Source organism: Phocoena sinus, chromosome 7 (genome assembly GCF_008692025.1).
Source record: "Phocoena sinus isolate mPhoSin1 chromosome 7, mPhoSin1.pri, whole genome shotgun sequence".
NCBI classification, from domain to species: Eukaryota; Metazoa; Chordata; class Mammalia; order Artiodactyla; family Phocoenidae; genus Phocoena; species Phocoena sinus.
The window spans coordinates 77,139,340-77,152,650 of NC_045769.1; the positions used below are offsets into that span (position 1 = coordinate 77,139,340).

Sequence of the window (13,311 nt, forward strand, 5' to 3'; positions counted from 1 at the left end):
AGTCTAAAATTTGGAAATGAGCCAAAAGCAGGTACCGGTATAAAGAACAACAATGCCTTGTGACTCAAAGCATTTCTGGCAATGATTTTGGGACTCAGACAAAAATTAAAGTCAGGTAGAAGAAAGTGTGGACCTAGAATTTCATCTGGACTGTCTACAGTTGTACATTTCTTTTGACTTCTTATAAATTTATTTATTTTATTTATTTATTTTTGGCTGCTTTGGGTCTTCGTTGCTGTGCACAGGCTTTCTCTAGTTGCGGCGAGCGGGGGCTACCCCTCGGTGCAGTGCATGGGCTTCTCGTTGCAGTGGCTTCTCTTGTTGCAGAGCACGAGCTCTAGACACGCAGGCTTCAGTAGTTGTGGCACACGGGCTCAGTAATTGTGGCTCATGGGCTCTAGAGTGCAGGCTCAGTAGTTGTGGTGCATGGGCTAGTTGCTCCATGGCATGTGGGATCGTCCTGGACCAGGGCTTGAACCTGTGTCCCCTGCATTGGCAGGAGGATTCTTAACCACTGTGCCACCAGGAAACTCCCCTCTTTTGACTCCTTAAGTTTGAAATTCCATCAATACACAGGTGGAAAAAAATATGACCAACATCAAGGCTAAAATAAAGATTTTTAATGCTAAGCCAATTATCCCATAAAAATATGTTCACTTTTATGAAAAGAAAGTAACTTATAGATGGAATGTAATTTATCCTGTAATAAATTTTTTGAGGCTTCTATACTATTTAAATGAAAGAACAGCTTTATAATTCCTTGAGGACTTTTTATGGAATTTATAATAATAACTGTGGACAGGATTTGTAACCCTACTTGCACATTCCCCTCCTACTCAGCAAACAAACACCCTCAAATCCATCAAGTGCTTTTTCCTGCTTCTCTTCATCATTTGTTCTTACCTACTACTGTTTATTTTTGGGTCTTTATGTCCCTATTTCTGTTCACACTGTATTCCCCTGAGCACAAGCCACCCTGTCCTTTTCAGGAACCATATTAAAAATAAAAAACAAAACAAACAAAACAACATATTACTACTATTTAAAAGAAGAATAGTAATTATAGTCTTTAAAAAGAACCCAAGTTCTATAACTATTACAGAATTACTGTACTTGTGTCAGAGAAGGCAAAGCTAGACTCCATAGAAACTGTACTTTCTTTTTTAAAGACATAGTAAACCCACCTAAAAAAACTCACTGACCATTATAAGATCTAGCCCCAAGAGTTCTGGGGTACTCAGTCTTAGACTCCTTGAATCTTTTTACTAACCACTTGTACGATGTTCAGAAGAAGAGTTTTTAAATAGATATTCACTTGTGAATTAATTTTTTAAAGGAGATAACTAATGATCTCAAGATTAAAACTAAAGTGCAAATTGACCAAGACCAATTGGAGAAAAGAGTCAGTCATACAAAATAGGGTCATATAGAGTCAAAACCATAATTGCATTAAAGTGCAAGGTATGGAATGAAGGCAAACTAATAAATATATGAAAAAAATCAGGAATCAAGTGGTCCAGGAATCACTGTGGTTAAAAGATTAACAAAATATTAAGATATATGAAAAAAATGGTGAGCTTGTTAGTTTTGCAGATGCAGTTTTGTTTTTTATTGCATCTGCACTGGATCACATTCATATGAGGAAACTAGATAGCATCCAATTCTGAGTATCCGTATAAATGGAGAATAGAAAAGGTGAATATAAAAATAATGTATGTGATATATTAGAAGATAACTGGGCATCATTACCTTTCATTAGGTGAAAGTTAAGGGTTGTATAGCTGACATCCTAAGAAAGGAAGATGATGACTATATGCCATGAATAAAAATATGAAGATATAAAATTATACTTCCATGAGAAAAATTTAACCTTACCTCTTAATTTCAAAATACATATCTAACAATAATTGATTTTATGTTTACTTTATGTAAATAAGGTTTGACTGAGTGTCTACATATATATATACACACACATATGTATACATGTAACTGGGATGGTTTTTGGATAATAAGTGTGCAAATTCTTGAATAATGTATCAAAAAGTTTAAATCTTTCCCTAATAAGATGGAAGTCTAGGCCAGTCAACCATTAGTATTAGATTTGTAGGAAAGAGTGAGATTTCCAAATCCTTTAAACCCAACACTGAATTACAGGGTCCAATGTATCAACCATTAGTCTCAACTCCTTAATCCAAGCATTTTTATTAAAATTTTAAACTGGATGTCATATTAACTTAACATGACCTTTCTATTCATTAGTTCCTATATCTTAGGTTAAAAAAAATAAAATTCAAATAAAACATCTTCATGGGGATGAAAAGAGGAAAAGAGAAAGAACATTCATCTTAAAAGAGCTTTCTAGAGCTGTATTCATAATAACATTACAAATTTTAAAGAATAACTTCCAATTGTATTCTTAACTTTTTATTTAATCTGCTTTCTTTTTTTCTAAGTTAAAAAAGGACTGATTGCTCCAAGCATAAAGTTGGAAGATCTATAATTAAATATTGAAATAAATTTCAGTATTTGCAAGCTTGGAAGATGGGAATAGAGTTGAAATAAAATTTGCTTTCATATAAGTTAACAACAATTAAAAATTAGAGAAGTTATAAGAGAAAAACTTCCATCAAGACACACAATTCAAAAAAAAAAAAATGCACAGAAAACTTCACAGTAGCCAGGATTAGAAAGTCATATGCATGTTCTTATTTTTCTATTCTTTACAAGAATAGAAGTGCTTTAAATCATCAAATATAATTCTTATAGTAATACTGATAAATAAGCTTTTATTCAGCAAATAAGAAAACAGCAATAGAAAAATATAAATGAAATTAAATTAGGTAATAGGAAGAACTCATATAGACTGTAATTACTATTATTAAATATTATGGTTTTGTTGCCTTAAAATTCTATGTATTTCTCTGTATTAAAGATACATAAATTTTACATTTAAAATGTCAAACATGGGTTAAGAGAAGAAACTGAATATGTGTAATGATATTTAGTAAGGATGTATAAGACCAATATCAAAATATTACTGCTTTAAGATCTTGGTATAGCTTCTCTTTAAAAATATAACTGGCTGTTTTGGATCACTTCATCTCAGTCCCTAAAAGAAAATGAGGGCTTCCCTGGTGGCGCAGTGGTTGAGAGTCCGCCTGCCGATGCAGGGGACGCGAGTTCGCGCCCCGGTCCGGGAGGATCCCACATGCCGCGGAGCGGCTGGGCCCGTGAGCCATGGCCGCTGAGCCTGCGCGTCCGGAGCCTGTGCTCCGCAACGGCAGAGGCCACAGCAGTGAGAGGCCCGCGCACCGCAAAAAACAAAAAAAAAAAAAAAACAAAAAAAAAACAAAAAAAAAAGAAAATGAGAGTCACTTATTAAAGGCAAATCTTCCCTCTGATTTTGCCGAATGTTATTAGTTTCCTAATAAAACATGGCTCCTTTTAAATGAAGTCTAAGGAAATGACAAGAGCTATGAGAATTCATTTTAATCACCATGGCTACAGGACAAATCAACTTCAAGCAAACTACAGTAACTGGTTGGATGAAGAGCTGCCACTGATCAACCCTCTCCCCTCACAAAAAAAGCAGGACAGAATTTCACCATAATTTTGTTTAAATATAAATTGACTCCACATGCCAATTATTTTTACTTTTAGCACTGACATCTTCCCAACAAATCAGAAGTAAAAAATTTTATAAGAACATTATACATATTGTTTTAATTAGATGTTTTTATCACCTTGTGTTAATATAGCACCTTGCTCCAAGTTTGCCAACAGTAGAAATCTTTTTTTTTTGTTTGATCAGGACACTCCTTGTGGTATATGTGATACTTGCATAAAAATCACTATCAGTGTCCTGAACCACTGTAGACACTGGGTGCTTCAGATTCACTACAACTTTGTAAAAAAACAAAAACAAAAACAAGAACCTACTATGTAGATTAATTCTAATTATTTCTGATTTTGTTAAAATAAAATTTGATAGTCTAAAAACATCTAAATATGTTTCCTCAAAAAGATATTTGTTTTAATAAACGTATTTATATGTTTGAAAAACTAGAGAACAGCAATAACTGACCTTTAAAGTCTAATTTTAAGTTTCCAATACACCAATCAAGATGATAAACTACTCTTCAGTAACAATCTCAAAGTGACACATGAACATGGATTCCACGACAGAGACTTTTGCACTACATTTACAAAGTGTTGCTGGTAGGCCTAACCTAAAAAGAGAGGTTATATATCTTGTTCTATTCATAGAAATAGGCACATACAACAAACACCCCTGCAACAAACACGTCTACCACATGTTTAGCCTGATCCAAACAACTCAGTTCAAATGTGGTCCATAGCATGATATACTAAGTTAAATTTTTAAAAAAATTACATGCAGCCCATTGGAGTTAATTATAAAGCATATGATCTACTCAAATTATGTATTCACCATTATCTTAATTAACATATACAGCAGAACCGGGTTGAAAATTTTCCAGTAAGCTATACACAATTAGTTTGTTTACTGTCTGTAGCATAGTAAATATGCATATGATGTGGAGTGACAGGACAACTGAGCTGCTTTAAGTCCAACACTATACTGAGCAAGATGGTCAAGAATAATTAGGGTAAGACCTTGTAAATGAGTAATGAAAATGACGCAAGAGACAAATTTTTTTTAAAGCACATTGGACCACTTTTAACTACCATATAAACTGAGGCTGTGTAAAACGACAGAGGACCTGTAGAGTAAAATTGAAATCCCAAAGGCAAAATCTCAACTTAAATATTTCAGGTTTTCATTTTATTAATGCTAAGTCCTGAATGGGGCTATGGTTTTTCCATGCAATCTCAGATAAATTTTTAAGACTGTATTGAGGTCATCTTTTCAATTTATGAACATTTGAAAACTAAGGCAAATCCCTCAAAAAGATGGACTGTAAATAATACAAAGAGAACTGGGCTCGTATCCCTCATTCCTAGACTCTAATTGGATGAGTGATTAGAGTGGGCTTCTCTTCTTGTTTGTAGTGGTGCCCTCTAACGACTAGATGGACCTTGCTTTAATAATCACTCCATGAACAATTTCTTTTAGCATTTACACTGCTGATGGTAGGAAGCAATCTTATTTAATGGATGCTGAAAAGCTTCAAGTGAAATCTGTAATTGACAAAGGCTTCATAGAAACAGGCAATTAAGAATAAAATTAATAAGAGACTCTACAGGAAAAGCACTCACACTTTCACAGAATATTTCTCTAGGAAAATATTTGGTAAAAATAAAAGTTGAAAACAACCAGGTGTTGTTTTTCCACTTTATAAACTGCTTCTCTGGTTTGTGTACTTGTTAAAAAAGATGACCACATATAGAGTTAGAATAAATGTTCTTGGGTCTGAAGGAATAATCCACCTGCTAAATACTACTAGAGGGAAAAAAAGAAATTAAAAAAAAAAAAAAAGAAAGAAAAGCTCTGAGTGAAAATTAAAGCAATTTCAGCACCTTTTTCTTCAAACTAAAAGCTGTTCAGTTTTAATACTTCAAGTTTACTGGAGTAGCCTATTGACAACAACTCAAAAGCTCTCTAAAGAGCAAAGCAGCAAGGGTAGGAAGGAGAGTAGGGCACTTGTGTACCTCAGAGGTCCAGGAGCCAACACCACTCCGTTGGCGTTACTAGTCCAGAAAGTGACACAAATACATCCGAGGAATATAAATAAGAATAAAATAAAACAAATAAGAGCACGAGAGTGGGTGGGAAAAGAACAGAACTGTCAGTTGTCCTCTCTTTGCCCAGTCCTCCACGCCCTCCCCAGCTCCCAAACAAGGAAGTTTACCTGTGGCGTTAGGCAAGCCTAGGAGCCTGAGGGTGGCTCTCAGGTGAGTTAATTCCCAGGTTTGAGGGCTGGCGGTCGCCAGGTGGGGAGGGGGCGGGTAGCACTTACTTTGAGCAGCTTACAGCGTATCTGCGCGGAGACCATATGGCTGTTGCGCAGGTTGCCCACTCGGAACATGAGCGTGAGTTTTCCGTCCCTCATAGAGATCACCGCGTGCTCGCTAAACATCAGGGTCTCCGCGCGCTTCTTGGGCTGGGACATCTTGATGAACATGCAGCCTATGAGGAAGGCGTCCACGATGGAGCCGAGAATGGACTGGAAGAGGAAGAGGATGATGCCCTCGGGGCACTTGTCGGTGATGTAGCGGTAGCCATAGCCGATGGTGGCCTCGGTCTCGATGAAGAAGAGGAAGGCCGAAGGGAAGTTATAGACGTTGGCCACGCAGGGCGTGTAGTTGCCGACGTGGGCTTTGTTCAGGTCGCCCCGAGTGTAGGCAATCACCCACCACATGGACGCCATGAAGAGCCAGGCCACGGTGTAGGTGAGAATGAAGATGAAGAGGTTCCAGCGCCACTTGAGGTCCACCAGGGTGGTGAAGAGGTCCGAGAGGTAGCGGCTCGTCTCACTGCCCAGGTTGCCGTGCTGGACATTGCACCGGCCGTTCTTGTCCACGAACCGCTGTCGCTTCTTCTTGGGCACAAGCTGCTGCTGCGGGCCCTGGCCCGGCCCCTGGGGCTGCAAGCCCGAGCCGCTGGACGAGGTGGTCACTACCTGGTAATCGTCCCCAAATTTCCTTCGGAGTGCAGACATAATACGGAGGGGCGAGCCAGATTCAAACGCGAAGCGAAGGCGCAGGAGCCGAGCGCTGCAAACCAGCACCAATGAGGAGGTGGGAGCGGGAGAGAAAGGGGGGACGAACGCCTGCGTGCCCGGGGCGGGGGGCGCACCCGGCAGGTAGCTGCGGTCTCTGCCCCCCGCAGACGCCTCTCCTCCCCTGGGACGGAGGCTTTCTCTCCACGCTGAGTCTTAAAAAAAAGTGTTCTCCCACACTCAAGGCAGGAGGGCTGCAAGGACTAGGAGCCCGAGCGCAAATGTGCCCCCAAGCTTTTCGAGGCCTCTCTTTTCTTCCCTCACCACCGGCATCCCGGGGGCCCCCTCTTGCCTTCCCACAGCCCTCCTGACTCTCCTGCAGCGCTCCCAAACTGACAGTTTTAAGACTGATGGCCAACTCGCCGGGCTGCCGAAGCGGCGCTACCTGCTCGGACCAGACCCTCCCCCCCTCCCCGCCGCTTCCCGACCGCCCGCCCTGCGGGACGGCTCCCGGCTCCCTCCGGCGCTCCCGCCTCCTATCTTTTGGCCCAAATCCCGCCCAAAGGCATGTCTGCCGGGCACGGGTACAGCAGCCCCTACCCACGCCCTCCGGGCTCAGAGTCCCCGCTCCGGACTGCGGAGACGCGTCCGCCTGCCGTCCGCGGGCCGCTGAGTTTCCGCGGGCGCCACCGGGGCCCTCAGGCCGCCCCCGAGCGCTGCAGAGACGCGGCGGTGCGCTAAAGCCGAGCACTCACCCAAGGCGAGAGCGCAGGAGGCGGCGCGGCCGGCGGCAGCGGCAGCCTGGCCTCGCACTCTGCCCTGAAGGCGGTTTTCCTCGCCCCTACTTTTCCTGAGGCACCACGACGGGCGCCAGCGCCGGTCCCCCAAGCTCCGCACCTTCCTGAGGGCACCGCGCTGCCCCCCACCAGAAGGATCCTGGCGCGCCGGGCACAGAACGACTTGGGAGCGGGACTCGAGGGTTCCTTGGCGCCGTGCTCTCCCAGCAGGCGACAACGGTGCAGCTGTAGAGGGTTTGAGCCTCGGGATGCGGGTCAGACTCTCAGGTGAAATACCAGCTCCGCTCCAGCTTTTCCTCTGCTTCACGGTTCCTGCCTTGTCCTCTCCCCTCCTCAGTCCCCCACTCCCTGTCCGCGTCTCTGTGGCCCCGGTTAGTTGAAGCGAGGCTCGAGCAGGGGGCGGCGGGAGAGCGGTGTGTGTGTTGGTGCTTGTGATCCGCTGCAGAGCCGCGCTAGCCCCGCCTGTCCCTGCCTTCCTCCACTGTTTCACCAGCCTGAATTGCACCTCCGCGCCTCAGTTGAGCCTGCAGTGTCTGGCAGCTCAGGAAAAGGCGAGCCCCTCCAATGAGAAGCGACTCTAAATCTGCTCCCAAAGGAACTCTCCTTCCTCGCCCCCCTGCCTCAGGCAGAAAGCCCCCAGCAAGCAGCAAATGTGCTCTTTGAAAGGAGAGAAGTACAATATGCCTCTCTAACTAGGGCTCTCGTGTAAACGGATGCCTGGGTTTAAGGATGCATCATAAACAGGGATCCCGACTGGCTTCGAGATAAGCCTGTTCAGAACTCAGAGTTGCAAGTAGCAGAGGGGGCTCAAGATGGGAACAGAAAGGAGGGGAGGCACTCCTAGGAAAGCTCACGGTCCTCCCTGAAAATGGCTACTGGAAAGACTTGTAATGTCCGGAGTTAATGTGTGGCTGTAATTGAGGGAACAAGGCTGGATTGTAATGGCCCAGGCCTGGCAGTTAACTTAATGGAGGGGCAAAGTGCAGAAACAGCTAATACAGTGCCCATGCGTAAACATCAGTTTATTTACCACAGTTCATGTTTGTTCTAAGATGCTATGGTCTCTTATGGCATATTCCATTCAGTCCAAACACATAAAATTGAATTTGTTGGAAAATTATCAAATCATGGGGTTATGAAAGCAAGGGGCTGCTGTAGGACTCCCAGGCAAAGGAAAATAAGTACATCATCATTCTGCCAATTCGCTGCCAATAGGTGCTCCCTTCTAATTCTCTATCTCTAAACCTTAGTGCAGGTAAGCCCTGTACCTTGTCAGCCATAAATAGAGGACTCTTTCACTGTCCTTTGGTTAAAACGCCTATCCTGGGTTACAGACATCTCCTGCGGGCTCTCTGATAAGAGGTCAGTGACTGTGATTCTTTAGGATTACATAAGAAGGGAAAGTGACACTGTGGGAAGCAGAAACTGCTCTGGGCCTGGATCATAAGACCTGGTTGAGTTCTGGCCCTGCCATTTACAAACTGTGTGACCCTGAGCAAGTTGCTAAACATCTTTGACCCCCAGCTTTCTACTCTGAAAAATTGGGAGTTTGAACATTTTGCCAAAGTTGGTACATGAAAAAGAGAATGAATGTGGTTTTATTAACTCCTTTTGCTGCAAAGGATGTCATAGACTGGGCTGTAAAATTGCAACAAGGCCAAGAGATGAGGAATGAGTGTTTGGAGTTGGCCCCAAGTTGGGAACTAACACATATTCTCCTCTTATCTCTGACTACTCTCCCCCTAATCATGATGCCTTTGTCAGGCTGGCTTCTTTTAATTCCTGAAACCCACTGAGGCATAATCGCCATCCTTGGACCTTTGCCTATCTGTGTTCTCTTTCTGGAACGTTCTTGCCCTGGCACTCCATGTTGCTGGCTTCTTCAGTCATTCAGCTCAGCCTGAATGCGTCCTCCTAAAGGAGCCCCTTCACTAGCTTTCCAGGTACCCCCTACCATATCATCTTAGTTATCTTCATGACACTTCTTCTAGCCACTATTTTCTTCAACAGAGTCCTGGAATATAAGAGCAAGGACCTTGTCTCCAACACCTAGAACACTACCGGTCACATACCAGGTCCACAATAAGTATTTGCTGGATCAATAACACATACCCATATACATATGTCACTAGAAACTCCACATGCATTGAGTAATGCAGAATTAAAAGTCATCACTAAATCAGGTCACTTAAATAATTTAATATAAAAAAGCATATAAATTAAAACAAAGTAATCCTTCCTGTGCTTGTTAGCTTTAGAACTGATATTCTATCAGTTGCCAAATCCTTTTGATTGCCCCACTGCAATATCTCTCTTTTAAAAATGGTACTAACTTTCTTCAAATCCCCATTTCATTTTAGACCCAAAGTCAGATGATGTTCTTGCGTTTAGTCTTTTACTCCTTCAAACTGTCCTAGGTAGTATTACTAGATCTGTCTCCTTAGAATCGTATATGTTTAGCAGTGGCATGGAAACTGAAGAGCTCTCTGATAGTTTCACTTAATTATTTCATTTCCAAGCTTTTAAACATTCCCACTTTTTAAAAAACACTTTTCTATTGAAAACCTTTGCCATTTTCCAACAACTAAATTTATAAACAAATAATTTTATACTTAAAGAGACATGGTCTGGTCTAGAGGCTAGAAGAGGGAAACAACTTGCTGACTGTCACAGACTTAATAAGTGGAAACTTTGAGATTTGAACCCAAAATAATGAATCTCCAGAACCTAGTTGTTCTGCTATCTCTTCCCAGGTGCCTAGAAAGGAGTCTAGGATTCTTGCTCCGTAGCCAGGGTCTCCCTCCACTCCACCACGTTTCTCATACAGGTTGAGATCTAAGGTCCACCAGAATATAGCCTAACCTATCTTTCCAAAATTATCTCCTACCTTCCCTTTAATGTGGGCTCTGATCCAGCCAACTTTGATTGTTAACAATTCCCCAAACGTTAACTGAATTTGCTCGACTGCAGTCCTGTCACTTAAGGATTCTTTCTCTATCCCTACAAAGTCCAAATTACCATCTCTAATGTACACACAAGAGAAGGGAAAAATTCCTTCAGCTTTTACTTCAAGTGCTATCTCCCCCACCTTTACCTTATCCTCCCACTAGCCGTAATCCATCCCTTCTCTGAATTCTCATTCCCCTAGATTTGCAATGTGGTTTTTACTTTCTAGCCTGTATTTGAGCTCAGAATTTACCAAGATTTCCCCTATAAAATAGTAAGCACCCTGAGCATCCACCTATTACTATTTTGATACCATCTAGCACTCTAGCTACCCAACCTTGCCTTGCACATGATAAATATTTAATACGTTTTTAGAGAGAACTAAAATTTACTGAGCCTACTTTAACGTGCCAGGCAACTTACTTGGAGCTTTGCAGTTAGTATTTCCATGACATAGCTAGCAAGATGGTAGAGCAGGGATTCCAAAACATGTCTGCCCATTTTCACGGTCTCTGTTCTTTGAGAGAAAGAGTATTGCCTGATAAAAGATTTTTCAGGATGCCATCATGTCACACTTTAAACGTGACTGAGCCTTTGGCCTATTTGTGACCTTGAGTCCAACTCCTTGAAAATGTTTAAAGATGAACCAAACGCATCTTCCTCTGTCAGGACAGCTGCTTCCATGATGAGGTTCTGGATGGCAGCCAGCCCCACGGTGCCGAGGCCAGGCGGGATGTGTAGGGAATGGATGACAGAAGGCCACCTAATCAGGTGCTGTCTGATGAACTGAAGTGAAACACTGTGAAGAGAATGGGTCAAAGGGAGGAGAGGCACACAATTTCAGCCAAGGCCACAAAGCCAGAACAACCTGGAAAATAGAACTACAGAATACACAATACACATTTGGAGTCCAACATTTAAAGATAGGGTGGTAGATTGTAAACAAACTACCATGCAGTTCTTGGCTGGGGTGGTGCTGCAGGGTGGAGGGGAGATCAAAGCTATATTTAACAACAAACTCAGTTCTAAACAAGCTGCATATTTATTCTTCCCAGAAATGTTTCTGGCAATGTCTTATTTGCTGTGTCCAAAATTAGTAATAACACAAATAACTGTAACTTTAAAAATGAAGGATATGATTCTGTGTTTTAATACTGAAAAAGCATGACTCTGCCCATACACTCACCCTATTATATAACAGAACAGTGTGGAGAAAAGAGTAGATTTAATGTAAAAGAAAAAAACCTCTGCCCCTGAGAAGTCCAAATTCTAAAAATGACTTAATCTGCCAACAGTGAAAAAAGCAAACCTTTGAACATCTCAGCATACCTGGAGTCCATCTCCTCGTCATTCACTTATTGCCACTGTGACTCCCACCATGAAATAGTCCACATGGCCAGAAATATTAATTACTCCCGGGTGAAAATGGTATTATATTTAATACTCCTTTACTCCTAATCCTACCATTCTCCAAAGTCCGGTGAAGAGATGGGCAGGCTTGGGATCTGAAGGTCTTACGCTTCAAAAGGTGACACATTCCCATTACCACCATAAGCTCTGCTATATCTGGGAAGAGGTCACTCTTTGAAATTCTGTATGCAATTTTGGGCAATAGAATGGTGTTCCTTTTTTTTTTTCAACCCTCCTAAAAAAAGATACCGAAGTTATTTTCTCTCTTGCCAAAAAAAGAAGGAAAAGAAATGAAAGGGAGAAATCAGTTTGAGATTTGATTGCGCAGATTTGAGAACAGAGGCATTGCCATACCATAGCAGATGACTCATCCAGCCCTTCATCTTGGCTCCAAACTCTGGCCTCCGCCCGAGGATTCAGAGAAAGGCAAAATGCCATTGTCACTTGGAGACCATTTATTTAGCAAGGTTTTCCTGACTTAAACCCTCTCTTTACTCCAAAGCTATACATGGGAATACTCTGGTTTATGAAAGAATAAGGACTTTAAAAAAGTCTTCTAGAACTCGAGGTCTGTTAGAAAAGAAATAATTGTTTAACAGACTCAAAGATTTGTTGGAAGGGTGTGAAGGAAAAAATAATTTCCTTTCTTTATTGTGTCAGCTGAAGTTATATCAATACTTCTGAGGATTTCTCCCCTGAGAATACGGATGACGTCCCAGATGTCAAAATATGTACAAGAATCCTACTTAGTTCAATACAATACACATTTAATGTGCATAAACCATGTGCCTAGTGCCATGCCAAGGGTTGTGTAGGTCAGAAATGATGACAACATAATGCCAACAAATATGTTAACAACAACAGTAATAATAAGTAATACAATGTGGTAAGCATCTAAAGGAAGAAGATTGTTTTATTAACGTTCAGAAGAACAAGTCTCTTTAAGAAGTATTGTTCCAGCGAAGGTGAATTTTCCAAACCTATCAAACTGGAATCACTTATATTTTTAAAGCATTAAATTCCCTCTGTCCAAATGACTTTATTTTAGAAATCTGAAGATAGAATTTTAATAAGATTTCTAGGAGGTAACATTTCTACATAATTGGAATAAGATTAGAAATAAATTATATTCATAGAAAGTTACAAACACTAAAATATTGTAAGAAAAAATACAAACAGTAGCATTTTGAAGATGATAGAGTAAATTTTTCACACGAACCTTCGGTGCTAGTGGATACAAAAAAGATTGTAATTATTTTTCACTACTGGAAAATAAAAATGCAACTTTTGTAATTTTCATTAAAATGTTACAATGACAGATTGTGCCAGTACGGTTTATCTGGGACGCAGATACCAAGACAAAGCTAGGAAGGCAGAAGGTTTCTTAGGGGTAACACCTAAGATAAAAGGGGAAGGGACAGGATGAAGCAGAAGGAGCCTTTAGGCTGTGATGCTGATCTGACACTAATGAAAAGAAAGGAGAGAAAACAGAATTGAATAGAGAGACACTCAGACTA

The 13,311-nt window shown here is 41.5% G+C and overlaps 1 protein-coding gene across 1 annotated transcript in view; it reads right to left on the minus strand.

The window, feature by feature from the left end:
- Positions 1 to 6,716, minus strand: part of KCNJ3 (potassium inwardly rectifying channel subfamily J member 3) — a 158,724-nt gene extending 152,008 nt beyond the window's left edge. Inside the window, exon 1 of the mRNA XM_032636498.1 lies at positions 5,940 to 6,716. Within this exon, the coding sequence (XP_032492389.1) occupies positions 5,940 to 6,641 (702 nt within the window). The 5' untranslated portion in view covers positions 6,642 to 6,716. The remainder of the gene's footprint in view (positions 1 to 5,939) is intronic.
- Between the last annotated feature and the right edge of the window lie 6,595 nt (positions 6,717 to 13,311).